The following is a 27,036-nucleotide window of genomic DNA, read 5'->3' on the forward strand; positions in this document are numbered from 1 at the left end:
CTGTTATATTTCTAATATCCGTAACATTAATAGTGATGCCCCCTCTTTCATTCCTGATATTGATCATCTGTGTTTTGTTTCTTTTTCCTTGAAAAACCTTGCCAGGAATTTATCAGTTATATTAATCTTTTCAAAATTCACACTTTTGCCTGAGTTGATTTTCTCTACTGTCTCTTTTCTGTGTCTGTGATTCCCACTCTTATCTTTATTATGTCCTCTTTTTTTTTTTTACTTACTTTAGGTTTAGTTTTTTTAATTTTCTTTTTTGATCTTCTTAAAGTAGAAACATGTCAATTTTAACTTTTTATTTCTAATTCCTGCATTTAAAACTATGTATTTCTCCCTACATGCTGCTTTACCTGTATCCCACTTCTACTGGAAGTTGTGTGAGCAATGAGTGTATCAGGGCACTGAATATAAGAGAAGGGATAGTCGTTCATTCATCAAGTCTTTATCAAGCGTCTGCAATGTACCAGGTGTTCTGGGTGCTGATGGTGTAACGGAACAAATGAGACACAAGCCCTGCCCTGCTGGAGCTGACATTCTCATGAGAATGTGAAGGATGATTCATGGATGGAGTTGGAAAGACAGCATTAACTGAGACAGAGGAGTGTGCCATGTACAATAAGCAGAATCTGTAAGGATGCTGTCTGTGAAAGCTAGGAGTTGAAAAAAGCTTGAATAAAGCAGAAATACTGTATTTTAACAGTTCCCAAACTTTGCCATACTTGAGAATCTCCTGGGAGCTTTTAAAACTCCTGATGCCCCCATCGTACCCCATCCCTATCACGTCAGAATGCATGGGGGTGGGCGCCAGGCATCAGGATTTTTTAAAGATAGCCAGGTGATTCCAAGTGCAGCAAAGTTTGGGAACCATATTTTGTCATATTATCTAATTCATATACCATGAATTAGAAGAAAGAGAAAATGCTGCCAATTAAACTCTGACGAAGTGTTTAAGGTGCCTTCAAGGTACGATGCACCTCAATTTCAGAGATGTTAAAAGTGGAAAATTAATCAGCAACTCAGAATTGATGAAGTACTGTGGTCAGGAGTGCACGAGCAGCCATAGAAGGAGAACCACTGGGTTTTCCCAGAAGCGAACGTGACCCTAGAATGGAGTGAATAGCTGAGTGTTGAATTCAGAACAGCACATGTTGTTCAAAATGTCAGTTTGTCTCGATAAGAAAATTAAACAAAGGTGTTCCCGCTGTTACGCCTCTTTCTAGGTCATCTCCCTTTCCGCAGTCACCAGGCACCAGAGACTATGAGATCCTGCTGTGCCCAGAATGTGCGCGTCAGTTCCCAACTGTTCTTCCTCAGGGCCAGCAATTCTCTTCCTGAAGACTGGGCCACTGGCAGGCATACTTACTGATATTTTAATCTTTTTAAAAAGCTTTCCAAAAGTAGCATCAATCCTGACATGTTACAAACAAAGAAATTCCAATATTATCCTCAGACCAGCTTCCTGTCAGTAAAGATAGCCAACCAGAGCTGGTAAACCCCCATAGTCTGTCAAAACTTTAAATATCATCTGCCTCTCCCAGTATGAAATTCGTCAGAGGTCACAGGTGTGAGGATATTAATATAAATTAAAAAACTGAATCTATATTCCGAAGAATTCATACCAACTTCGCTCAGTTTCTTCAACCCGCATTTATGGGGCATACGTTCTCCTCGGGCAGAAGCAAGGCCAGGCGGTGTTGGTGGTGTTTACTCCGCTTCATTCCTGCACCCCGCCAGGCCCTGTGCACACAGACACTCTGTGCAGCTTGCTGAATTCGGCGAATGATAAACACAGCCTCTGTTCTCAGAGTTCGGAGAGGGGGAGAAATAAATACTGTAATTATGAATCACAGCATAATTAAATGCTGCCTGTCACATCAGCTTCTACCTGCAACAGAGACCAGCCGGCGGAGGCATAAAAGCTGTCGGCAGAACCAGCCTACACACGTGTCTTAGGAGAAGAGGGCTCACCTCGTAATAGCAACAGCCAACGTTGTGAGAGTCCTTACTGTGGGCCAGGCTCTGTTGTCTGTGCCTTCTTGTGTTTATTCATTTCATTCTTCAGCAACCCTAAGCAGTAGATCCTTTTATGATCCGATAACCCCACTTTTACTAATGGGCACAGAGAAGATAGGGAACTTGCTCAGGGTACCGCAGCTAGTGAGTAGAGGAGGCAGGACTCACACCCAGGCCAGCCCTTGGCTGCCCTGGGGTGCCACCTCTCCTGCGCAATGCGCTTACAGGATTATCAGGGCCCTCTCACATCACCAGCCTCCAGTTCTCACCATTAACGTCACTTTTCAGGGTCAACTGGAGACCAACCCTTTACTGAGCTCAGGCATTTTGTACCTGGAAGGGGTAACCACCTCGCTCACTAACCACCCTAGTCAGGCTGAGGGTGTCAGTGCTCAGTGGCCATCAAAGCCCATTAAGAACCATGTGTATTTGGGGCTGGCCTGGTGGTGCAGCGGTTAGGTTTGCACGTTCCATTTCTCAACGGCCTGGGGTTCGCTGGTTTGGGTCCCAGGTGCAGACATGGCACCGCTTGGCAAAAGCCATGCTGTGGTAGGCATCCCACATATAAAATAGAGGAAGATGGGCATGGATGTTAGCTCAGGGCCAGTCTTCCTCAGCAAAAAGTGGAAGATTGGCAGTAGTTAGCTCAGGGCTAATCTTCCTCAGGAAAAAAAAAAAAAAACCAAGAACTATGTGTATTTTAAGACCATGACCAGGCAGTGATACCCTGCAGAGCAGGCGAGGAAGACTCTACAGCACTGGCAGCCAAAGCTGGAGAAGCTGATGCTGCAAAGAAGTGGAGGCTCTTTTGAGCATGAGCCCCCTGTCCAGGCCCTGGAGCACAGCAGCGGGGAAGCAGGCTGCAAAACGCGTTAGGAAATAGACCAGGGGAACTGCCTGGCCAAGCATTTGGGAGCAGTATTCCATGGGTGCCAGCAAGGTTCTGGGAGGAGTTGAGACACTGACCGCAGTGACAGATCTCTCTAGAAGGAATGGTGCTAAAATGGGGCTCTGCTTTTGAGCCATTAGTGCAAGAAATCAGGGATTTGCATAAATGTGGCCCCAGGAAATAGTATGAAATTAGTCTTGGCCCCGCAGAGAAATCAGCGCAGCTGTAACTTACTCAGCCCCCAGTGCCTCTTCTCTCAGTGAGGGAGGAAGCCCTGGGCTCCTTCCTCTGTTGCAGGGTGTGACCCAATGGATTCTGGTCGGTTGTGTTTGTACCTGTCTCTCCTGAGACACAGGGAGATGGTGGAAAACTCAGTTATCTTCATCCCCGACACGTAGCACAGCCACTGGCAGGAAGCAGGATGTATGCATACATATATATACATACATCCATGTGTGTGCATATAGACATGTATTTGATGTGCATGTGCTTGTTTTTTAATGGTTATATCAGAATCTCAAATAGAGTGAAATTCTGACCTCACTTTCTGTTAGGTCCCCAGACTTGGGGTCCACATTTTGCTCTGTTGGGGCAGAAAGATGTCTCTGGATCCATTAAGGACATTCAACATCCCCAAGAACAGTCAAAGCTCAAAAGGGTGGCCCATTTCTCGAAGAACCAGGACTGAAATGGCAGCACCAAGTTACATGTCTTCCCCCTTCCCAGGGCAGCAAGGGGGTCATGCTGACCCAGGAAACGTTCTGACCCTCCAGACACCACTTTGTTCCTGGACCCACCAAGTCAACTGTAGTGATTAAAGGGTGACGGAAGGCACAGCCAGATTGCCTTCACATGCTGTAACTCCTTTTGTTTCCTGTGGGACACTTTCCAAATAGAGTTTTCAACACCAGGAAACCTCTCCGTGGCTGACAAGAGTGCAAGGAGTTCCCAAGCTTATTGCATTTCCTCTCCGAGAGGCCCTGCTCTTTGGAGCTTCCCCCTGTGTTGCTGCACAGGTCTTTCACAAACCCACTGTGTGCCAATTCCAAGTCATTCTCACTCTGCTCCTGCTCCCACAGCTCTCGGCCCTGTGCTCTGGTGTCCTCTCACCTGGGACAAGCACACTGACTTTATTTCCCACATTTATAACCACAAGATTCTTACAGAACATTTCCCTGACTGCCAAGATGCATTCAACACTAGAGGGAAGGTAACATGATAGTCTGAGCACATTCTCACGGTGCGCTGGTACCAGAGATCTGCACCTGGAGGAAAGAGAACTCCTGAAATGTGTCTTAGCCAAGTAGAAAGCAGATGATATATCTTCCAGGCAAATACAAGATTACCATAGGCTTTAATCTGACTTCTTTATTAGACAGAATTAAATTTAGCTAAATATGAGATAAAAATCCCAATTAATAGTGACTTAAGCACACGAGATTTTATTTTCCCAAATAAAAGAGGTGGAGAAGTCAGCAGACAGAGCTGGTATGGCAGTTCTGTGAAGCTCTTTCCAGATTTTGCCTCTGGGGTGACCCTGTTCCTCAGGTCTAAGATGGCTGCCAGAGCTCCAGCCATCATACCCATGTTCCAGGCAATAGAAGACTTCCCAAAGTTGAACACAATACTTTCACATATATCTCATTGAGTAGAATTTGCTCAAATATCCTCATACAGCTCCAATGGAGATCAAAGACTAAAGGAAATATAGCGTTTATTTTTAGAATCCAGAACATAGAACTGTTTACAAGATAACTAGCCTGATCTCTTCAGAAGTGACCTAGATTTTAAAAAACTATAGAGACGTATAGGTAAACTTTGATTGACTATAGAAGATATTTTGAGGACAATAGGGAAGATTAGAATATGGACTGAATGTTAGATGATATTGGAGAATCGTGGCTAATTTTCTTAGGTGTGATTATAGAATTATGGTTTCATAGGAGCCTGTTCTTATTTTTATAAGATGCAGGCTATGAAGTACTTAGGAGTAGTGTCCTGCATCTACCACTTCCTTCAAAACGGTTCATCAAAATACGGTATATAAATAGGTAAAAGATTGATAAAGAAAACATGGAAAAGATAGTAAGCATTACTGAGTCTGGGCAGAGGGGGTATGGATATTTATTATACTGTTCTTTCAACTTTTCTGTATGTCTAAATTTCTTATAATAAAAATTGGGGGAGAGTAATTCTCTATTCGGTTTGGCTGTTCCGCAGTCTTTTTCATGGGGGTTGACGGCCTCCTGATGAGAAGGAGTGATGTTCCTGTTGGCACTCTGCAGCCAGTCCATTCATCCACAGTCTTAGCCAGGGTGGGTGCCAGAGTTTGTGGTGTGGAGAGAGAAGACTGCATCTTGGCCTCAGCTTCACCAGGGGTCTCCCCCGTTACCCGGATGCAGCACGGCAGCGAGGATCCACAGGTCCAATCACCTACTCGAGATAACAACGTGGCAGAAGACAGAAAGTGAATCCAAGACATCTGATGTAGTGGAGGGACCGGCAGGATCTCAGGACCCCTCTGGGTAAAGTGGACCAAGTGCTAAGGCTGGAAATTAGCAGAATCTGCCTTCCCTCTGCCGTTCCTGCCCGTCTCATCTTGGAGCAGACACTTTCCTTGAGTTTCCTCCTCTGTGGAACGAGGACCACAGTTGCTACCTCACCTACCCCACAGGGCTGTCTGAGGATCAAGGAAGGTATTGCTGTAAACTTACAACTGTTTGAGATTATTATGAAGACAGCCTTCTTGTCTCAGAACAACTTCTTCATCCTATTAGGCTCCCATGCAATTATCCACAGATCCCAAGACCAAATGAAGTTTTTCAAAATTCTGCTTGTAGTGGTTAGAAATATCTCCACAAATTCTTTGGCATTCCTCCCTTCAACAATGGGACCTAATTCCCCTCCCCCGAGTGTAGGCTAGACTGAATGACTTGCTTCTAACATAGAATTGCTGGATAAAATACACGATGCCCAATTAAATTTGAATTTCAGATAAGCAACAAATAAATCTTAGTATAAGTCCAAAATATTGCATGGGATACACTTATACTAAAAGTTTATTCAGTGTTTATCCAGAATTCAAAATGAACTGGACATCTTGTTTTTGTTTGTTTGTTGCTAAAACCAGCAACCCTATTCTAATGAACAGAAGGAACGTGGCATAGTAATGGCTGTGACTTCTGAAACTAGGTCCTAACAGGCATTGTAGCCTCCCACCTTGCTCCCTCTTAGGCCACCCACTCTGGGAGAAGCCAGACGCCGCGGTGTGGGAACACTCAGGCAGCCCTGGGGACGGATCCACTGACGCTTCCTGCCAACAGCCAGCACCAACTCATGAGCCGCGTGAGTGAACCATCTTGGAAGCGGATCCTCCAGCCCCAGGTAAGCCTTAGATGATGCGGCCCCAGCCAGTGTCTTCTTTACAGCCTCATGAGAGACCCTGAGCCACAACTCATTTGCTCCTGAATTCCTGACCCAGAGACACTGTGGGATAATAAATGATTGTCGTTTCAAGCTGCTATGTTTTAGAGCCTGAGGCTCACCCGGCTGGCACCATGGTTCCCACAGAATGTTCCCCACCTCTGTGGGCTCCGAGCTTTCATCACTAGACCCCATTCTACCACCTTATTTCAGACCGATCAAGTGCCCAGGGGCAAGTTTCTATGAAAGCAGGAAGTCTGTATGTTAAAAGAAGATGAAGGTTTGAGGGAAAAGGAACTAATGCTACTTTCCAGAGGTCCTGTGAGCCCCTTTTCCTGCCTCGGAAGGAGACACTCAGGCTCTGGGGCCCAATTCTGCTGACGCCTGCCTGCCTCGTTTGGGGAAGTTATTTAATCTCCCAAAGCCCTAGTTTGATCTGTAAATACAGGAGTAGTAATACCTATTTACAGAATACAGAATTTTTATGATGATTAGAAATAGTAGAAAATAACATTTATTAGGAGGGTAGGATGTGCTAAACGCCACTGCACTCCATGTTTAGTCCTCATAACAAGCCTTTGAGATGGGTACTGCCCTTCTCCCCATTCTACACATTGGGAAACTAAGGCACACAAAATTTACATGATTGCCCACAGCTAATCAGTACATGGTGCCTGGCATGTAGTACGCATCTTTTTAAAAGTTGCTGTTAGGACATCATTTAATCCTCCAAACCATTGTTTTTCCAGGTTAGAAAACAGGGTCTCCGTGGGGTTAGGCAACTCCCGCGGCCGACTCTGAATTCTGCCCTCTTCCCTCCCCCCGCCGCCCGCCGGGAGTCGTGGAGTCAGCAGCGCATCCAGTGCCTTCCTGCCCCCACCCCAGGTAGGGTGGCCCTTCCCCTGATGTTATCCCCTGCAGCCTTCCCCAGCTGGTGCTCCCGGCTCGAGGGAGTTAATTGCTGCTTGATTCACGTCTGGCCCACGCACCAGTTTTAAGGGACTGGCACATCAGCTCAAATCTTAAACACTGGAGATGCCACATAAAACATGCAGGTCTCTGCCTTCTCGGTCAGCTGAGACACTGGCTGGCCCTCCTGGATGGCAAGCCACCTGGACCTGAAGGGCAGGGTCCTCCGTCTGCCGGTGAGAGCAGAGCCAAATGAACCCCCAGTGTCCTGCACACTTGATTTCCTGCCAGGAGGCACTGAATGAAGGCCACCAATAACCTCCTGAGCTATCCAAGTCATAGCCATGGCCCCCGAGGTGACAGGGAGCCAGTCATCTCAGCTGTGGGTCTCCGTCTCCAGCTTGACCTTATGAACACCTCTCTCATGGGATGGTTTCCTGCTCCCGTCTCCATGGATGACTGGACAGCATGTTGGCTGCAGAGCCTGGGCCAGAGCAGCCTATGAGAAAGCCGGCGGAAAATTGATTTTTTCAAAACCCCGGGTGGGTGTGCTGTCATGTACCTGCCCCTTTGAAGGAAACTGCCCGTACACACCTGAGCCCACTGGTGGGCCCCACTGGCAGGAGGAGACACGGGCAGGGTTGCCTGAGACAGTGAGAATGGAGAACCCAGGGGCACTACACCCCTTTCCCTGGAGTCTGACTTAGTGAGAGTCACGCACACACGCACCCACACACATGCACCCACAGAAATGGATGTGGCAATCACTCTGGCTACACCCAAAGTGGCTTGCTAAGCCCACAGTTCCTTTTTTCTTTTTCCACCAAGGAAGAGACATAATGTAAGCTATTCCCCTGTGAGAAAGTGGAGAAGGAAAAACAGCTTATTCCAGACCAGTACTTGGAAGTTCCAGCGTGGGGCAATTTAAGAGGGAAGGGGCCTCTCTTACAAAGCTGGAGAGAAAGTAAATTGGCACAGCCCTCCCTCAGGGAAAGTTGGCAATAACTAGCAAGATTTTAAGTGCATATAACCTTTGCCCGGGCGCCCCCACTTCCGGGAATCTGGTTTCCAGTAGTTCTCCTGGAAGAGCACGCAGATACGCAGAGCAGGAACCTCCCAGCAGCGTTGTCCCTGATGTGAGCAACTGAGAGCAGCCCGTGTGTCTGCCTCTAAGTAAACACCGAGGTGTTTATGCTGTGGGAAACCAGGGGGCTGCTAGGAAGAGCAAGGCAGATCTAAGGGATGCACGTGGACGTGAAAAAAAGTAAGCTGTAGGATAAGATTTAACTTATGAACAACTTATATGTAACTAATGCAACCAGTGTGAAATTGGCAAGCAATGCCAATTATGCACTGGACACAAAGTGCAAGAGCGAATGATGTAAATAGTATTAGCAGTTCTGCGCACCATTCCGCTTGTTGATCCTGGGCCCCAAGGAGAGACTCAAGCATCATCAGTCTGGTGCTTCTCTCACGTGTCTCCCAGCTCTGTGAGCTTCTCTGGGCTCTGAGTGTAGTTTCAGCATTAAATAAAATAGGTACTCCTGGGCTAGCCCCATGGCATAGTGGTTAAGTTTGCACACTCCACTTTGGCAGCCCAGGGTTCACAGGTTTGGATCCCAGGCACGGACCTACACACTGCTCATCAAGCCACACTGTGGCAGTGTCCCACATAAGAAATGGAGGAGGATTGGCACAGATATTAGCTCAGAGCCAATCTTCCTCACCAAAAAAAAAAAAAAAAAAAAAAGGTACTCCCAAGGGGCTAGCCTGTTGGCATAGTGGTTAATTTTGGTGCTCCACTTTTGCAGCCCAGGGTTCATGGTTCAGAGCCCGGGTGCAGACCTACACACCACTCATCAAGCCAGGCTGTGGCAGCATCTCACATACAAAATAGAGGGAGATTGGCATGGATGTTAGCTCAGGGACAATCTTCTTCCCCCCCAAAAAATAGGTACTCCTTACACCACACAGCCCGTGAATGCAAGCCAGCTACTTACTGTGGTGCTCAAGGAAAGAAACAGCAGCCTGTTACAGCTGTGCTGAGAGATACAATGTCAGTCTCCACAGAGAACCTTCCAAAGGGTAATTCTTCCCCCCTTTTCTTCCTCTTCCTGAACAGTTGTCATAAAGCCGTTAGGTGGCACAGAGCAAGGCAGGGGGCGAAAGAGGAGCAGGTGGCTCAAAGCAGAGTATCGAAGCCCACACAGAATGAGGAGGGTGTCCACAAAGTGACTGTATGTGTGTGTACTGGGACTTGGTGTGGAGTGTCAGAGTCCCAGCTTTTGAGGAAAGTGACCATGCAGGGGAACAGGCCAGCACAAGAGACAGAGCCTGAAGGGGGTGAAGAGGATGTCTGACCTAGGGAGCAGCCTGGAGCAGATGGTAGAGCTGCCCAAAGTGAGGGGGGTACCTATGGAGTGGGGGTCTTGGAGGCGTCAGGACCCAAGCAAGGGAAAAGGATGCCCACACGTGGCAGGGAAGTAGAAACCAGAGATTAGTTACAAGAGGATGGATCAAATAAGAAAATAGAGTAAGTATAAAGGGAGCCAGGGTTTCCTCTTTCAGAGGAGGGAGTCACAAATATGGGAAGAAATGAGAATGAACCTTATGGTTTGTCATTGGAATTGAAGGTATCAGTCTGAACACATGGTTAAAGATGTGGAAATATAGGGGGGTGTGTGTGTGTGTGTGTGTGTACACACATGTATATTCCCCAGCTCCACTGAGAGGGCCTGGGAGCAGCAACAGCCCGGTGGCAATGAGGATACTCAGCATCCAGATGTTGGTTTCTAAGTGCCATTCTACAATAAAAGGACCCAGGGTTCAGTGGAGAAATGCTGATTCCTAGGCTGGGGCAGGGAAATTATCTGATGAGTTGTAACGTCTTATGCCAGAAAGCAAGGAGATGCTCAGAGAATAATGAAGACACGTCAAAAGGACACAAAACCCACCTGAAGAGGTTCCCATTGGCCAAATATAAGAAATTTGGGCATCAAAATAATGACAGTAATGGATTATGAGCCATTGAATAAAATTGAAAATTATGAGGCCATGCTGATATAAATCAATGAATAAAGTGAAGGTTTGATGAGGAACAGGATAATTACATAGTTTCAGAGTACTTCCCTACAAAATATTTATTAATTACAAAGAAAAATTAGTAACTTTACAGTGAAGAAGACTGGCAGACACACCTTCAAGTGATCCAAGTAAACATTACGAGTAATGGGACAGACTGAAATCATGTGTCACCTGGTAGGAAGCCATGAGAACACAGAGTTGCTTCTATAATGTCCCTGCCAAAGCTGCACAGCCTGAATCCAGCCACAAGGAAACACCAGACAAACCCAAATGAGGGACAGTCTACACAGTAACTGGCCTCTCATCTTCAAAAGTGTCAAGGACATGAAGTCAAGGATGGGTAGGAACTTTTCCAGACAGAGGAGACTAAAGAGACATGACAGCCAAATGCAACATGTGAACTGGATACTCCTAAGGACATGACTGAGACAAGTGGCAAAACGTGAAGGTGGCCTGTATTAGTTTTCGATTGCTGTGTAACAAATTACCACAAACTTACTGGTTTGAAACAACACGCATTTATTAGCTCCCAGTTCTACATCAGAAGTTGAGGCTCAGCTGGGTCCTATGCTCAGGGTATCACAAGGCCAGTATCAAGGTGTTGGCCAGGTCAGGTTCTTGCCCAAAGACTTTGGAAAGCATCTGCTTCCAAGCTCATTCAATTGTTGGCGAAATCCAGTTCTTGGTGGCTGTAGGTCTGAGATCTTGTTTCCTTGCTGGCTGTCAGCCAGGGGCCAAAATTCCTTCTCACCTACCCGCACCCCACCCTCCCATCTTCCAGGCAGCAACAGCACTTTGATCCCTTCTCATGCTGCAAATCTCTCTGATGCCTTCTTCCCCCAGCCAGAGAAAACAAGCTCTGCTTTTCAAGGGACCCGTGTGATCAGATTAGACCCACCCAAATACTTTCCCATCTTCAAGGAGGTTCCTATCTTGAAGCACATAACACAACACAGTCATGGGAGTGACTCTCATCATAGTAGGTCCAGGGATCAGGGCCGGGCATTTGGGGAGAGGGAGCCTTTTAGAAATGCTGCTTATCACATGGCCTGAAGATGAGATAGAAGTAACTATCAGTGCTGACACCCTGATTTTGATGGTTCTGTTGTGGTTGTGGAGCAGAATGTACTTGTTTGCAAGAAGTCCACACTAAAATATTGGATGATGGGGCATCGGATCAGCAATTTACTCTCGTGTGATTCGGTACTAGTAAATACTTCTTTGTCCCCTTCTTCTTGAAACATTTCTATATATGCATGTGCAGACAGATAAAAAAAAGATAGCTATGGGTACATGTGTTTGTATATACAAAGAAAAATGTCTGGAAAAATCTAGATAGATACAAAAGTTGACTGTGATTACCTCTGGGAGGTGGAATTGCTTGATGGGGAAAGAGGTACACTTTTATTTATGGGCTGTATTGTTTAAATTTATTTGTGAGTAGGTATTTTCATAAGATTAAAAAAATAGGAAAAAGATCTTTGAAAAAGACAGCGGGAGCCTGACTTTGGTTTCTTGGCAGAGTGAGGGAGCGGGTAGAGAGTGCACAGGCTGCAGATTAAATAATGAGGCAATAGGACATGTTATCTCAGTTGCAGCTATGTGCTTCTTCACAGAGCTACAAGAAATCAAATTTCCAAGAACATCTGTACTGAGATTTTGGTGATGGGAACAAAGGTAAGGTTCTGTTGGCCATGAAGGCGTGCCAGACGACTGCACTGCCCAGCTTTCCAGCTTCTCGGCACCATGCGCTCTTCGGTGTTGAAAAGATTAGTGTTTCTCTATTTCTTTAGTTAATGACTACACCTCCTTAGCTTCTTGTCTAGTGTCTCAAGCACCTGAAGAACTGTCTGCCCGATGGCACCCAAGTCACAGATATTAAAGACAGGGGACTGCAAGCACAATTCCTGTGATGGGTTGAATGGTGTCTCCCCAAAATTATGTGAAATCCCAACCCCCAGTACCTCAAAATGTGACTTTATCTGGAGAGAGGGTCTTTACGGAGGTAATCAAGTTAAAGTGAGGTCACTGGGATGGGCCCCAATCCAATATGACTAGTGGCCTTCTAAGGAGCGATCAGAAGCCAGACACACACAGACACAGGGAGAAAACAGCCATCCACAAGCCCTATTCCTACAGCTTTTGTCTACATTTGAAATATTTTCAAAACAAAGTTAAAAACTTAAATAAAAATAAAGCTAGAAAGAAAGAGAGTTAAGCTCCTGGGAAGCCCACTGCAGACCCCAGGCAGCAGAGACCTGGAAAGACCTGCAGCGTCTGGCTGGAGTCCAGGGCTCTCTAGAAAAGGCTGGGATTTAAATCCAAGTGTTAAATAGCTTTATTTTTTCCATGATTTTTCCCCCGAATATTTAATGTCCTTGCAATATTAAAGGATTCTGGGAGTTGAGTCTAGAAAAAATCACAAATGCAGTTCCTGGTCTGACAGGTGAGTGCAGAAAGCTTTGTGCTGATTCTGGTGACCCTCATGATTGCTTCCACAGTCTGCCTGAAGGAAGAGCTCTTGTGGTTTGGGGGAATATGGTTCTCCTTTCTCAATCCAGCCACAAAGGCTCACCTGATGCAGTGGAAAGATTCCAGATCAGGCTTCAACGTCCTCACCTCCAATGATCGGCTCCAATGGCATCCGTGATTCTGGTAAAACCCTGCTCCCTGGAAGAGAAAACAAAGCAGTTCAGCAAATAGTGAAGGCCAGGCCCTGCTCTTACTGAAAGCCCACGTCCACCTAGTCTACCTGCCCCATCGACGTACCTGCCCCCTCTCTCCCAAACACGTGCGCTCTACAGTGTCTTCACCCAGGAACCCAGAGATATTTCCACCCAGGTCTTCAGATTAGCAAGGGAGTTGATTTTAAGTACTGTCAGCTCTGTCATCAAGCCAATGTTTCTGAATTAATTAGAATGCCGCCAGAACTCCTCAGGCCTGTGAACACCATTGCCGTAGAAGTTAATCTGGAAACCCTTGGCACTGTTTGTCCTTCATCAAAGGAGCAAGAGTAATTTTCCCCTGCATTTGGAGTGTAGCCCTCAAATCCTTTTTGAATGAAGAGTAAATACAGACAGATGAATGGCATCCCCTTGATTCGAGTCATTCTGGATCAATACCACGTTAACTTCTGGTTCAAGCCACGTGCGGTCCCACTCACTTCAAAAGGGCCTCCAGCTCCCGCTTGACTCTGCCCACCACGGGCGGCCCCTGGAAGGTGAGGGCCGTGTACAGCTGCACCAGGGAGGCCCCTGCCCGGATCTTCTCCAGCGCGTCCTGCCCACTGCTCACACCACCAACCCCAATTATGGGGACTCTGCCTGCAGAGAAGCACATGGCGACCCCATGAAGAAGCCTTCAGCCCTCCGGCCCCCCTGCCGAATACAGTTCAGGGAACACCGATTCTGATCACAACCCCAGAGCCCAGCCCACACACAAATGTGAAGACACAGACACCGAATCCTTGCCTTGGGTGAGTGCGTACATCTCCCGGATGGTTTGCGTTGATAAATCCCGGAGGGGCTTCCCACTCAGCCCTCCCGTTTCAGAGCGCAGGGCACCCTGGAGGCTGGCAGGGCGACTCACTGTGGTGTTCGTGACAATCAATCCATCAACACCCAACTGCCACATGAGACAGAGAAAGAACCTGCTAGTCATGGCACTGATGGACTTGGAGGAGCTTCCCCAGGGGCCTGGGACAGCAGCCAGGCCAGGAGCCCACGCCTGTAGCCCCCAGAAGCAAGAGCTGTACTAGACCTCACTATGCTTCTTGAACAAGTATCAGAATGCGCCCCAACATGACAACAGCAGCCACCATATACCAACCACCCATAAGGTTCCACTAGGACAGGGTTAAATCCGTAGAACAACCCACTTTAGCCTGTCTTGTCCCAGGCTTCCACATAGTAAGTGGTGGAACCAGGATTTGAACCCAGGACTGCCAGGCTCAGCCTGTGTTTCCAGTGCTCTCCTACAACTCTGAGACCTGGTGTTAGACTGGAGAGAGAGAGCCAGAATACTCCAGTCTGACCAAGACTGGCCAAGGATGCAAGCACAAGCCTTACAGCCCTTGCTGGATGAAGAGAGGAAAGAGAGGAGGGAAGAGGCATGAGAAAAAGACTCACTCAAAGATTTATTCAAACATTCGCTTTTTATTATGAAGAATTGCATCATGATAGTCACCAGACCAGCCCTCAATACCACAGAAAGGAAACCACAGGTCTGCCGCTCCGGGCTAGCCCAGCTGGCCTAAAGGCCTCCACGAGCAATGAGGCTATCCCCTAGGCCCGGGCCCCAGCTCGCACCTCTCTCACCACACTGGCGATGTCCTCCTTGTCCTGGGCTGTAAGGTCAGGCGCAATCTTCACCAGCACGGCCGGCTTGTGCGCTTCCTTCAAGGCATCCCTCTCCTGCAGCACCTGGAGCAACATGTGGCCAGAGATGGGGACCCCAAGACCACAGCCCAATGGTGCAACCATGACCTGCGGCCACAGACCAGGGTGTTTTTACACCAGCGATCAAACTAAAGCATGAGCAATTTCTCCTTTTCAGGAAACACAGCTCTCAGTTCTGCAATGACCCCTTCAAGACAGATCTGATTCCATTCTCTTGAACTAAGGGATCCCCAAGATTAAATCCCTAATGTCACTGGCATCAGCTAATATATTAAGGTTTATTTAGACTTTTATTCCTAAGAGATAACAAGGAAATACTGTCACGAGTATTGTTTGATGAAAAGTCATTCAATTCGCTCATTCATTCAATGTGCTAGCTGCTAAGGACAGAGACATGGTCCCTGCTGTCACGGACATTATCGTTTAACAGCAGGGACAGATAACGGGGCAACTAATGACTATTGAGCATAAGCACTGTTATGATAGGGAGTGAGAAGTATAGCGAGGCATCCTAACTGACCCAGATGTAAGGACAGCTCCTCAATAGTGACACTGAAGCTTTGTTGCCTTGGACAATGGACAGGAGTCAGTCAGACAAGCAGGTGGAGCAGAGCCTGGAGATGTAATTGCCCACCTTGGTCAGCAGGCAGCGCAGCTCAGCCCTTCCCTGAAGGCTCCGCAGCCCAGCAGTGTTGGGACTGGACACGTTCACCACCAGGTAGTCAGCCAAGGGACCCAAGACCCGAACCCCCTCTGCGTAGTCCAAGGCAGCGTCCGCCGAGGTCTTATTCTTCCCCAGGTTTATTCCTAGTGGCAGCCCATCTGTAAATAGCACTGGTCAATATTTTGTCCCCACTCACCATCTCCTGTACAATATCTTGAAGCTGTCTATGACTAAACAGCCCATAAACATCGTTATGGGCCTTCCACCTCCAAATCTGAACCTTCTGTAGCAGGTGACAAACCCAGTGAGCTACTGCATGGTGCTGCCTGCCGACTAGAAAACGCTCACCGTCTCCGTCCGTGTAGCAATGTGTGGGCAACTATTAGAGGCTTTACTGCATCGTGCCCTTTTTCATTTTTAATATTTAATGGAAAATGGAGAAGTTCAGAGTACAAATACTAGTGATAAAAAAGGTAGGGATCCACACTCCTCTGCCACCCCAGAGACAGGAATGCTCCATTGTGCCAGATGTCATGTCTCTTGCCCCCAGGTGGGTCTGAAGACATCCCCGCCCCATGTGATCTTTCTTTCCTTATTTTAAATTTCTTTCTGTTGAATCACATAACATATGTATGTATACGCACATACATATACCAACACTGCACGCAATTTACCAGCTCGTCTGTTTGGGGGGGCAGGGAGAGTCCTGAGGCCCCTGATGTCCCCACTGAAAAATAACCCTAAGAGCCTCTCCTCCCTGTGGATCCTGGGCCAGGGCAGCTGTTTCCACAGGCTGGATGTTTGATGATTAATTAAACATTTCTCTTAATAGAAAAAAAAGGTAGGGCTCATAAATGTAAAACAACTGAGAAGAGACAGAAAGGAACAGGCCTGTCGGAAGGGACAACTGTTTACTCAGAGGCTGCTTGCTGGACTTGAGTCAGGTGACTGGTGTGCAGTTGCTAAGAAAAAGCAAAATTAAAGTATATGTATCAAATACTGGAAAATACTTTCAATTATCATGTCTACAATGTAGAGGTATAATTATTTTATAATTTATCATTTCAGTTCTCTGAGAAGGGACTCCCCCATGTAAATTGGGTGACCACACACCCCAGGGCTCCCAGGACAGTCCTGATTGCTCCTGCAGCCGGGGCTGCATGATTAATGCCCGCCCTTCATTCTCAAAAGTGTCTCAATCTATACAGTAAGTAATACTTCACCTCAACTGAAAAATCCCTCAGGTTATCACTTGACTTGCATTTGGGACTTTCAGAAAAATACATTTCAGAAACAGGCTCTGTGTGAAAGCAAGGAGCTGTCTGTACTTGACTTCTCCTAAAATACCATCCTGCCTGCAAAGGTCAACAGTACATCAGTGGTAAAGGCTGCTTTTCCACCTGATGGTTGGGAAAAGATCTGGAACACCAATTTAGCTCACAAAACATGTGCCAGGTCAGGGAGGATCAAAGAATAGCATCTAGTCCTGCTAACCACCTTCTCATACCCTAAATGTAGTCACCCTTTTTTCATCAGCCTGAAATGAGATTTGTATAGCTAGTTTCATGCATGGGGGAAGGGGTTAGAACCCAATTAGACAAAAGTGATTCAGCAAGATCACCAAGCTTCCCAAGTCTAGCATCCATCGAGCCAAGCCATTCGTAAGTTCTACTTCTTTTTCACACAGGTAAACTGGCTTGAGAGACACATGCTTTCATGTAGCTGGTGGAGCTCTCACGAACAGTCATCTGCCCCAAATGATAAGATTTTGGAGTTAGACAGAAATTGCTGAATTACTCTGTCCCTAAAGGGCCCACAGCTCTCGTCGATTCACGTTCCTTGGCCTGGTGCTAGCAGTAAGCTGTCATCAAGGTTCTGGCTGCTGGTGCACACCACGTGCAGAGCTCGGCTACAGAACTGCTTCACCCCAATGACTGTTAGCGACAGAGCAGGGGTGAGGGGATGGGCAAGGGAGAAGAGGGGAGAGAGCTGGTATGAAGAGCACTGGGGACAATTAAAGGAAGAAAAGCAGGGCAAGAAGGCACGAGAGTCTACGGACAGCTAATCTTTGACAAAGGAGCTAAGGGCATACAATGGAGAAAAGAAAGTCTTTTCAACAAATGGTGCTGGGAAAACTGGACAGCCACATGTAAAAGAATGAAAATTGACCATTCTTTTTCACCGTTCACCAAAATAAACTCAAAATGGATCAAAGACCTAAAGCTGAGACCTGAAACCATAAGGCTTCTAGAAGAAAATGTAGGCAGTACACTCTTTGACATCAGTATTAAAAGGATCTTTTCGGACACCATGTCTTCCCAGACAAGGGAAACAATGGAAAGAATAAACAAATGGGACTTCATCAGGCTAAAGAGCTTCTTCAAGGCAAAAGAAAACAGGATTGAAACAAAAAAAAAAACCACTAACTGGGAAAAAATATTTGCAAGTAATACATCTGACAAAGGCTTAATCTCCATAATATATAAAGAACTCACACAACTCAACAACCAAAAAACAACCCGATCAAAAAATGGGCAGGAGACATAAACAGACATTTCTCCAAAGAAGATATACAGATGGCCAATAGGCACATGAAAAGATGTTCATCATCGCTGATCATCAGGGAAATGCAAATCAAAACTATGCTAAGATATCACCTTACACCCATTAGAATGACAAAAATAACTAAAACAAATAGTAACAAATGTTGGAGAGGTTGTGGAGAAAAAGGAACCCTCATACACTGCTGGTGGGAATGCAAACTGGTGCAGCCACTATGGAAAACAGTATGGAGATTCCTCAAAAAATTAAAAATAGAACTACCATATGATCCAGCTATTCCACTACTGGGTATCTATCCAGAGAGCTTGAAGTCAGAATTCCAAAAGTCCTATGCACCCCAATGTTTATTGCAGCATTATTTACAATAGCCAAGACATGGAAGCAATCTAAGTGCCCATCAACAGATGATTGGATAAAGAAGATGTGGTATATATATATACAATGGAATACTACTCAGCCTTAAAAAAGAACAAAATTGTCCCATTTGCAACAACATGGATGGACCTTGAGGGAATTATGTTAAGTGAAATAAGTCCGATAGGGAACGACAATCTCTGTATGACTCCACTCATATGAGGAATTTAAACCTGTGGACTAAGAGAACAGATTAGTGGCTACCAGGGGAAAGTGGGGGGTGGGCACAAAGGGTGAAGTGGTGCACCTACAACACGACTGACAGACAATAATATACAACTGAAATTTCACAAGATTGTAACCTATCATTAACTCAATAAAAAATTTTTTAAAAAAAGAAGGCAGGAGAGTATCCCAAACCATGACAGTCACGTTCTGACCTTCCAAGTTCCCCCGTTGGGAGGGTCTGTAGTACAGTAGGGTCTGGTTCTACCAAAGCCCAGGATTTCTAAACAAGGTCACCTCCTACTCCCAAATCAGACTGCTGACTGTCTCGGCCCTTTCAATGTCGCTTCCCGAAATGAATCTGATATCCAGGGGTTTTTCTCATCTCGCCACCAGGACAACTAATGAAACTAAAACTTCCTGGAAGGAGTTCCAGAGGGATCCAAAGAAGCAAATGGCCTCAGCCTCACACAATCCCAGAGGGCACCTGGGAAGGTACGGTGAGGACACAGCACCGTGACTATTACGTGCATCCTGAGGGACAGCAAAGCAGGGAGCCCCAGAGAATAAACATCAGCATCTCTGAAGGCGGCCTTCAAAAACGTGTGGTGTTTCCAAACAAGTTGTGAAGGATATTTTCCCAAATGCCAGGAGTAGGTATCTCTTCGGGGAAGGAATATGAGCCTCTTAATTTTCTTCTTTATGCTTCTCTGTATTTACTAACAGTTCTGTAATTAACATGCATTATTTATATAATAGACAAAAGGACAACAGAGCGGGACGTAGGGAGATGGCGCTCAAACCAGGCTCACACCTTAACTACCTACGTGATCACAGAGGAGCCACTCTGCTCACTTCCGAGCTGCCCTAGTTGTGATATAACAAAAGTTACGTAACGAGGCAGAAACTAAGTGTGTCTTTGCTAAATTGTGAAATTCAGTTAAAACCTGGGAGGCTGTGGAGGAGCCAGGAAGCTTACTCTAGGAGATGAGCCCTGAGTTCCAGAGTGTTTTTTCCTATTGCTCAGTCATGTTCATTTCACTAGGAATGTCCCTGACGTTTCTCCCACATTTCCTTCCAACAAATGAGAAGGGCCGTCTCACGCACTCCCACTTTACCTTCTGTGAGCCTGGCCTGCTTCTGCTGTCTGGCCCGTAACCTGTGTTCCACCACTGAGAGTCCGTGACTGTTAAATCCGTATCTGCAGCACACAAACGGATGAGGAGGGAACAAGGTTAGAGCCCTCAGCCGGAGGCAAAGACCCTGGAGAGATGGCTCCATGGCCATTTCCACCGTATACTTAGGTCTTTTAAAAACAGAAAAGAAAAAAATCAGAGTCAGTTCTTAGACTTCCAAGGTCTAAACAGCTCTGGAACTCCTAGAGAGCTTACCAGAACACCATCAAACACTAACAGAAAGATTAAAATCTGCAAACAAGCCGCTCAGCCAACTGGCACTGGAAATAGTGCAGACTCGGCTGCGTAGCTGCCCCAGACGTGGGGGGCCAGCCCGACTCCTCCCACCCGGTGGAGCCCTCACCACTCTGACAACCCCTCCCCATCCCACCTGTGCTCCACGAACACCTCCTGGAACCCATCCTGCTACTCCATTGCCCCATCCTTCTGCCTTTTAAAACTGTCCCCTCTTCCTGACCAGATCAAATGCTCCCTCTCCTCTCTGCATAAAGCTCCCAGCAACAAATGATCCCTCACCCTGTGCCATCCAGGGGGTGCTTTCTCCTGGCTCGGGATGTATATGCATGCTTAAGTTCCCCTACTGGGTTATAATCTTCTTGAGGACAAGGAGCATGTCTTACTTCTCCATCACCCTGTGCCACTGGACTCTCCACAAAGGCAAGGACCTCATCTTTGTTCGTCTCCGTCTCCCCAGACCCACTCTGCGTTGTTGACCTCCCTTCCTCTTTGCCAGTGGAACCCAGCTCCCCTGAGATGGGTGAAAATGCCAATGACTCCTTCCCCAGCCTGGCTGGCAAGTGAAGCATGAACATGGGACCAGGTGTGGTCACTGAGACACCAGGTGATGCCCACCAGGGAACTTCCGGGACAATTCCCCCCATATCTAGGCTTCCTTTCCCCTCTCTGCTCTTGGTTGTCCACGTGCGAGGACGTAATGCTTGCAGCTGGCGTAGCCGTCTTACAAACAAGGGAAGGCCCAGAGAAGCCAGACCAGAGTCCTCAATTGCCCTGCTGCTCAACCAGCCCTGGAACTGCCTACTACACCTGTTATGAGAAGAAAATAACAACAAACGCCACTTTGTTACTTGCAGCTGAAAACACCTAATGGATGCAGTGGCACATGTAATTGTTGACTTAATAAATAAACTCTTCCGTTCATTCAGCAAGCGTTTGAGCACCCACTATGTGCCACTCAGAGCAAGGAGGCTGAGCACAGGCCCTCCTCTCTCAGCCACTTCTCATCTACGGGATTCTGCCGAGTACCATCATCCTGGTACCTGCAGCCAAATCGTAAACAAATGTATTGTCCCTGGACATTCTGAAGATATCCATCCCAGCCTGCACTGCGGCAGGAAGATCAATAACTTCATCTCTAATGCTGGAAAATTTCCCTGAAACAAGCACAATAAAGCAGGAAGCACAGCCAAATAAACTTCCCACCATCAGTCTCCCAGAAGGTTATTAATGGTCCCAGAGATGCCTATCAAATCCCCCCAAGGAAGCTCTCAAAATTCTGTTACCAAATGGGAGGACCTTCTTCCCTTTTGGGTTTGCTGTAGTGAAAACTGCCCAGGGATTACAAAGAGAAGGGCTTTACACAATCTAGAAGCCTCTCTCTTACTAAAAGCAGCTGCATATTTGATTATTAAATTCTCCAATTTACCAAAGCCTAGGTCTGTGCTGTCCAATATAAGAGCCGCAGCCACACGTGCTACTGAGCACTTGAACGTGAGCAGTCCACACTGAGAGGAGCTGAGGTCACACATACACTGGATTTGGAAGACTTGGTACAAGTAAAAGACAGTAACTGGCCACACAATCATTTTATGTTAATTATGTTAAAATGATGATATTTAGAACATATTATTTATAGTTAAATAATATAATTGTTACAAATAATTAACTGGAATATATTATTAAAATTAACTTCACCTATTTCCTTTTACCACTTTATTGGGGCTACTAGAATATTTTAAATTACACATGGGGCTCGCATTATGTTTCTACTGGACAGCACTGGCAAAGGCAGTGGAGCAACAATGTGGAGAAAGCACAAACTCTAAAGTCAAATAAGCCTAAATGCGTTCCAAGCTCTCCTGCTCATGATGTCATGCCTGTAGCTAAGTTACGTAGCTTTCCAAGCCTCACTTTGTATACGTGTTAAACTGAAACCATAAAACCTGCTTTTATGCCTCCACATAGTAGATGCTCAATGGTTCTGGAACATTCCAAATGACAGAAAAATGTCCACACTGTATGACAGAAAAAAACATCCTGAGTGTCCTGCTGGGAAGCAGGCATCCCTGTCACCTCCGGGCCACTCACCTACCTGTTAATGATGGCTTGGTCCTGGGGGAGGCGGAAGACTCTGGGTCTGGGGTTTCCTTCCTGAGGTTTTGGGGTAACACTGCCTACCTCCACAAAACCAAAGCCCATCTTGTAAAGTCCATCCACAGCTTCCCCATGCTTGTCAAATCCTGCAGCAATTCCTACTGGATTTCGGAATTTATGGCCCAGGACTCTCACTTCCTGGGGAGAGAGACACAAAGTCAGAGGTACACAAGGCTACACCGGTGTTTGTCCAAGCGTGGTCCCCAGCACACCTACATCATAACCACCTGGGGAGCTTGCTAAGCATCAGATTCCAGGGCTCGTCCTCAGACCAAGGAATCAGAATCTTTGGGGGAGGGTGAGACAGAATGTAGTTCTGAGGGAACCATTTTTTTTTTTTTTTGAGGAAGGTTAGTCCTGAGCTAACATCTGCTGCCAATCTTCCTCTTTTTGCTGAGGAAGATTTGCCCTGAGCTAACATCCATGCCCATCTTCCTCTACTTTATATGTGGGACACCTGTCACAGCATGGCTGGACAAGGCCGCTGAAGTCGAGTGTGCAAACTTAACCACTACACTACACTTGGGCTGGCCCCCAAGGGAATCTATTTTTAACAGTGCTTTCCAGGTGATTCTGATGCCTGCTGGAGTTTGAGAACCATTAGGCTTTACCATCACCAAGACTGAGGAGAAAAATAGTGTTTCCGCAATGGGTTGAGCAGGAGATGGACACTGTCTTTTCCAACTATGGTTAAGATTTGTACCTTCTTATCCAATACCCTTGCTGGGGAGAGTGACTCCCTAGGGTCAGCCCCTGGACAGCGCTCTTCTGAAACAGGGTGTCAAGCAACAAAATTCTTTCATCAGCTTAGTAAGTCAGCCTCAACTGTGTCCCTCCTCAGCCAGGCTGATAGAAGCCCCAGCAATGTCCCAGACTCCCGTGGGGTGTGAAAGGGAGGCAAGTGCTCGGCTGGGCAGAAGTGATTGCTGGGCTCCAGAACCAGGATGTGGCTGGAGACGAGCTCTTCCCTGTCAGATGTGGGGTGGATTCCAGACTGTTCTCTAAAATGAGAGTGACCAAGGCCTAATTACTGTCAGGTCTAGCCTAGCCTGACTCCTGAGTAATTCGGGATTCCTGCCCTGATGGAGCTAACAAATCTAGTAGCAACACAAATGCTTTAAAAGCCATGAAAGAAATCAAGAGCTATCATAAAGCCAGCAGTTGCCAGTGGAATCCATCACTGCTGGCAGATGTGGTGGGAAAACCTTGGCAGGACTAGCAAAGGTCTCCAAGGGTGGGCGCCATCTGGTCCTGGAAGCAGGAGGTGGAAAGGCTGAAACAACACACGGAGGTGCAGGGGTGCACGCAGCACCTCGGGGACTATAAGGCAGGACGTGTGCTAGACCAGGGCACCTTCCTCGAGGACCGTGGCTCTCAACCCTGGTGCGTGACAGATCCCCTGGGGAGCATTTAGTCCTCATGCCCAGAACTTATGGTCTGGCATGAGGCCAGAGCATCTGTATCTTCCAGAAGCACCCCCAGGTGATTCTAACACACCACCAGGACTGAGAACCACAGAATTAGGGAAATGATGGAGAGCCCAGACAAGGAAGTTAAGTTGGGGTGAGATGATCAAGAGTCCCGCTGTCAGTTAAGGAGGCTGGACTACATCTTAATTAATGAGGTGCTGAAGGTGGGGACCCACACAGCAGTGTTCAGAACGACAGGTCAGAGGCCACAGTTGCTCTCACTATCGGCTGTGTTTACGTGGACAGAGCTCTGTACCTCCTCCGCCATAACCTACTTCCTTCCAAATCCACCCATCTCTGCAGCCCACTCCTTACTCACTCCTGTTACCCTGGGTTCCAGGATTTCCACACAAGCAGCTTTGCATGAGGACGGCAGAGAGAAAAGAACGCTCTTTCTGATTCTACAGTGCCTTTCAGTGTCTAGGCATGGTAAGTCGGGTAAAATTACACATCAGCTCAAAACTGCAGGCTGGGAAGCGAAAAGGATTCTAAAACAAAAAGAGAAACTGTCGAGAAGGGCGCCTTGATGGACAATAGTGACGTGTCCCCAGAGAGGTCTGAGTGCTTCTCGTTGGTGTTTGCTTCGTGTTCACATCATTCTAATGTCCCCCATTTGGTAAGAAGTCTCAGATGGAAACTGTCAGGGCTACACAAGGCTGTAGATTCTGGGATGACATGGATCCTTCTATCTTGTGTGCTGCAGGGACCCTGACACACAGAACAGTCAGGGGCGAGTGGTGGGCCCACGTGTTGAATCTAGGGCTGAAGGAGGCTGGGACAAGTGTTTGTATGCCTTCCTCAAAGGGCTTGGCTGGATGTGCCTCTGTCACACTAGATGTTTAATGACTCTGGCATGCTTCCCTATTTAGCAGAGCTACCTGAGACTGCAGCAAGGTAGGATAGGGGCTAAGGGGGTGGATGCTGAGCCAGACTCTAGGGGTTTGAATCCTGGCTCAGCCACTTCCTAGCTGTGTGCCTTTGAGTAAGTCACCTGACTACTCTGTACCTCAGTGTCCTGATGGGGATGGGGATGACAGTTCCTTGGGGGTGCAGTGGGGCTAACCTGGGACTCTGGCTTTCAAAAGGATCAGCCCAAGCTGAGTAAATTAGGGGACTTTGACCTTGACCCTCTATCTATCGCACAAGGTATTCCAAGAGCACCTACCAGCATGTCAGAGTCTTCAAACGAGGCACGAGGAAGGAGCCCCAGGGAGGTGAAGCGAACAGCCAGCCTGTGGGCTGACTCAGGGTCCAGCAGCCTCTGCAGAGCCGGCATCAAGTGTTCAGCGTAGAAATGCTCATCCCCCGTGGCCATCAGGTAAGAGGCGAAGAGAAGTCCTCCACCCCCCAGAATGACCACAGCATCCTGGGCCCGCTTCTGGGAAAAAGAGCACCCTCTGAGCCCTTTACACCCAGACACACACAGAGGACATAATGACATGTGACATGAAGCGATGTCCCTAGCCTTCTGCTAACACTGGTCTCCTTCTTTTCTAGTCTTGCTCACCCACGGGCCTCCCCAGTCAGAAGCTGTATCTACACTTCTGCTGACACACACTCCTCTGGCCCTGAAGGACTCCAGGCCTGAGCTTTCAAGAGGGGCAGCAGTGCCCCCTAGGGGACATGTGGTGGCCACGTCGGGGGAATGCTAATAGATATAGTGGGGAGGACTCAGTAATGTCAGACATCCTGCATTGCTTTGAGACAATCTGACACATGGACCTACTGTTTGACATTCAGTAGGTAAAAATATCTGTTCATATTATCTGAGCCTGGAGCCAAACTATATTTCACCACATAAACACAAACTATCTCCTGCACAGTTTTCATATACATTGACTTCTCCAGGAATGTGATTACCTTGAAAACTGAGGGAGGACTACACTGTCCCACACAGAACATCACCAGGACTTGTCCACCATTTCAGAAAAGCCCATCAAGAATGGGCCGATGCTTTGCTTGGGATGTTTGACAATAAAACATACCTGTGGCGCTGGGATTTCTAAGTAGAGGCTTAAACACCTATCTCACGCTCTAGGTGACTCATGCCCCAACATTCACATATTGAAATATATATTACTTTTTTACAAATTCCTTTCATTTCTCCTTTATATTCCAGTTAGGACATTATGTTGACTTTTAAAAATTATACATAGATTACATTATACATAAATGCCATTTCAGGATAATAAAGGGGGTTGCAAAATATTTGTTTTTTAAGGAACATCAGGTCTTAGTGGATCAAGCTCAAACATGGCTCATAATGCTTTTCTCTAATTGTCCCTGCCAGATACTGAGTGACTCATTCATTCATTCAATTACTCATCAAATAGTATTGAGCACTCAAAGGGGGCTGAACAGACGGAGTCCCAGCTGTCATGAAGAACACAGCTGCATGAGGAGATAGAAATCAATGATCATGCACATACACAACTGTGACAATGCTCTGAAGAAAAAATGTATAGGATAACGGAAGAACTCAACCTAATCTTGGAGGGAAAGGCTTCCTGGAGGAGGTGACTTAAAGCTGATATTCAAAGGATAAATAGGAGTTAACTAAGAGGAAGTGGAGGGAGGAAGAAGTGTAAAGGCTCTCTCAGTGGCAGAGGAGAATGAGTTGCACCGACGAAACAGAAGGAGAAAGGTTCATTTGGAACCAGTGGTGAGGAAAAGTATGGCTTAAAAAAAAAGCTGAGGAGACGGGCAGCGGTATCGGCCAGAAAAAAGATTTGCGTTTTGTTCCCGAAACAAGGAAGTGACCTGATCAGATTTGCCTAGAAGGATCACTCGTAGCTGGCGATGCAGATCAGGTACTCATTGTCTCGCTTCTAGTCTCCTCCAGGAGATTGTAGCAACGCCCCTTATGTCAATCAACAATTATCTGAGCACCGTTACTTAGACGCCCACCCTAAAATTTCATCTAGAAGGGTTGGGACCATGTCTTACTGTAATTTCATCCCACGTTGGATAATGCACACAATGCCAGGCCGCCATGTGTTCACTAGGCGCCCCTGTGCAAGGTTCAATAAGTTTGGCCCACGTGCGCCGACACAGATCAGCATCTACCAGGTTTACACGTGCCGTTTACACACAGTGACCAAGTACACGTGTAAGTGCACACGCCATGAGCATTTGCAGGTGCCCCCAAGAACATACAAACGTGCCAAAGTGGCGCACGCTCTGGGAGCCTCCTCCCGCCCACTCCTCCTCCAAGACAGCCCTCCCTATCCCCTCGCCCCGCTCCCGTCCGGGCTCCTCCTCGCCACCTCAGAGCCCCACTTCTGGACTCACTTTCAGCTGTCTCCAGGCCATGCTCCTTCCGCCACTGGGCCCGCCTCTGTCTCGTTTCCATTGGAGGAAATGGCGGTAAACCCTCCCCCCTCTAATCCACGCCCCTGGAGCTGCCAATTCACCAATCGCCGGGCAGGAGGGCGGGGCAGGCCTCTGGGCG

The 27,036-nt window shown here is 47.1% G+C and overlaps 1 protein-coding gene across 5 annotated transcripts; it reads right to left on the reverse strand.

Annotated features, from left to right (window-relative positions):
- Positions 1 to 4,272: 4,272 nt before the first annotated feature.
- Positions 4,273 to 26,975, reverse strand: DHODH (dihydroorotate dehydrogenase (quinone)). 5 transcript variants are annotated; one of them, XM_070500492.1, is made up of 10 exons: positions 26,877 to 26,975; positions 24,751 to 24,963; positions 22,055 to 22,254; positions 19,648 to 19,730; positions 15,359 to 15,546; positions 14,635 to 14,748; positions 13,798 to 13,951; positions 13,491 to 13,650; positions 12,903 to 12,997; positions 4,273 to 5,344 (listed from the first exon to the last, which is right to left on the reverse strand). In XM_070500492.1, exons 1-9 carry the CDS (start codon positions 26,895 to 26,897, stop codon positions 12,943 to 12,945), a joined length of 1,188 nt encoding a protein of 395 aa, XP_070356593.1. In that variant the 5' UTR covers positions 26,898 to 26,975; the 3' UTR covers positions 4,273 to 5,344; positions 12,903 to 12,942. The 5 variants fall into 5 exon arrangements, 4 of the variants coding, with proteins under 4 accessions (XP_070356593.1, XP_070356592.1, XP_014696268.3 ...); XM_070500491.1 differs by having other exon boundaries at positions 4,383 to 5,344; positions 14,635 to 14,811; XR_011499015.1 differs by lacking the exon at positions 4,273 to 5,344 and having other exon boundaries at positions 12,648 to 12,997; positions 13,097 to 13,650.
- Positions 26,976 to 27,036: the final 61 nt, after the last annotated feature.

Source organism: Equus asinus, chromosome 28, assembly GCF_041296235.1.
Source record: "Equus asinus isolate D_3611 breed Donkey chromosome 28, EquAss-T2T_v2, whole genome shotgun sequence".
NCBI lineage: Eukaryota > Metazoa > Chordata > Mammalia > Perissodactyla > Equidae > Equus > Equus asinus.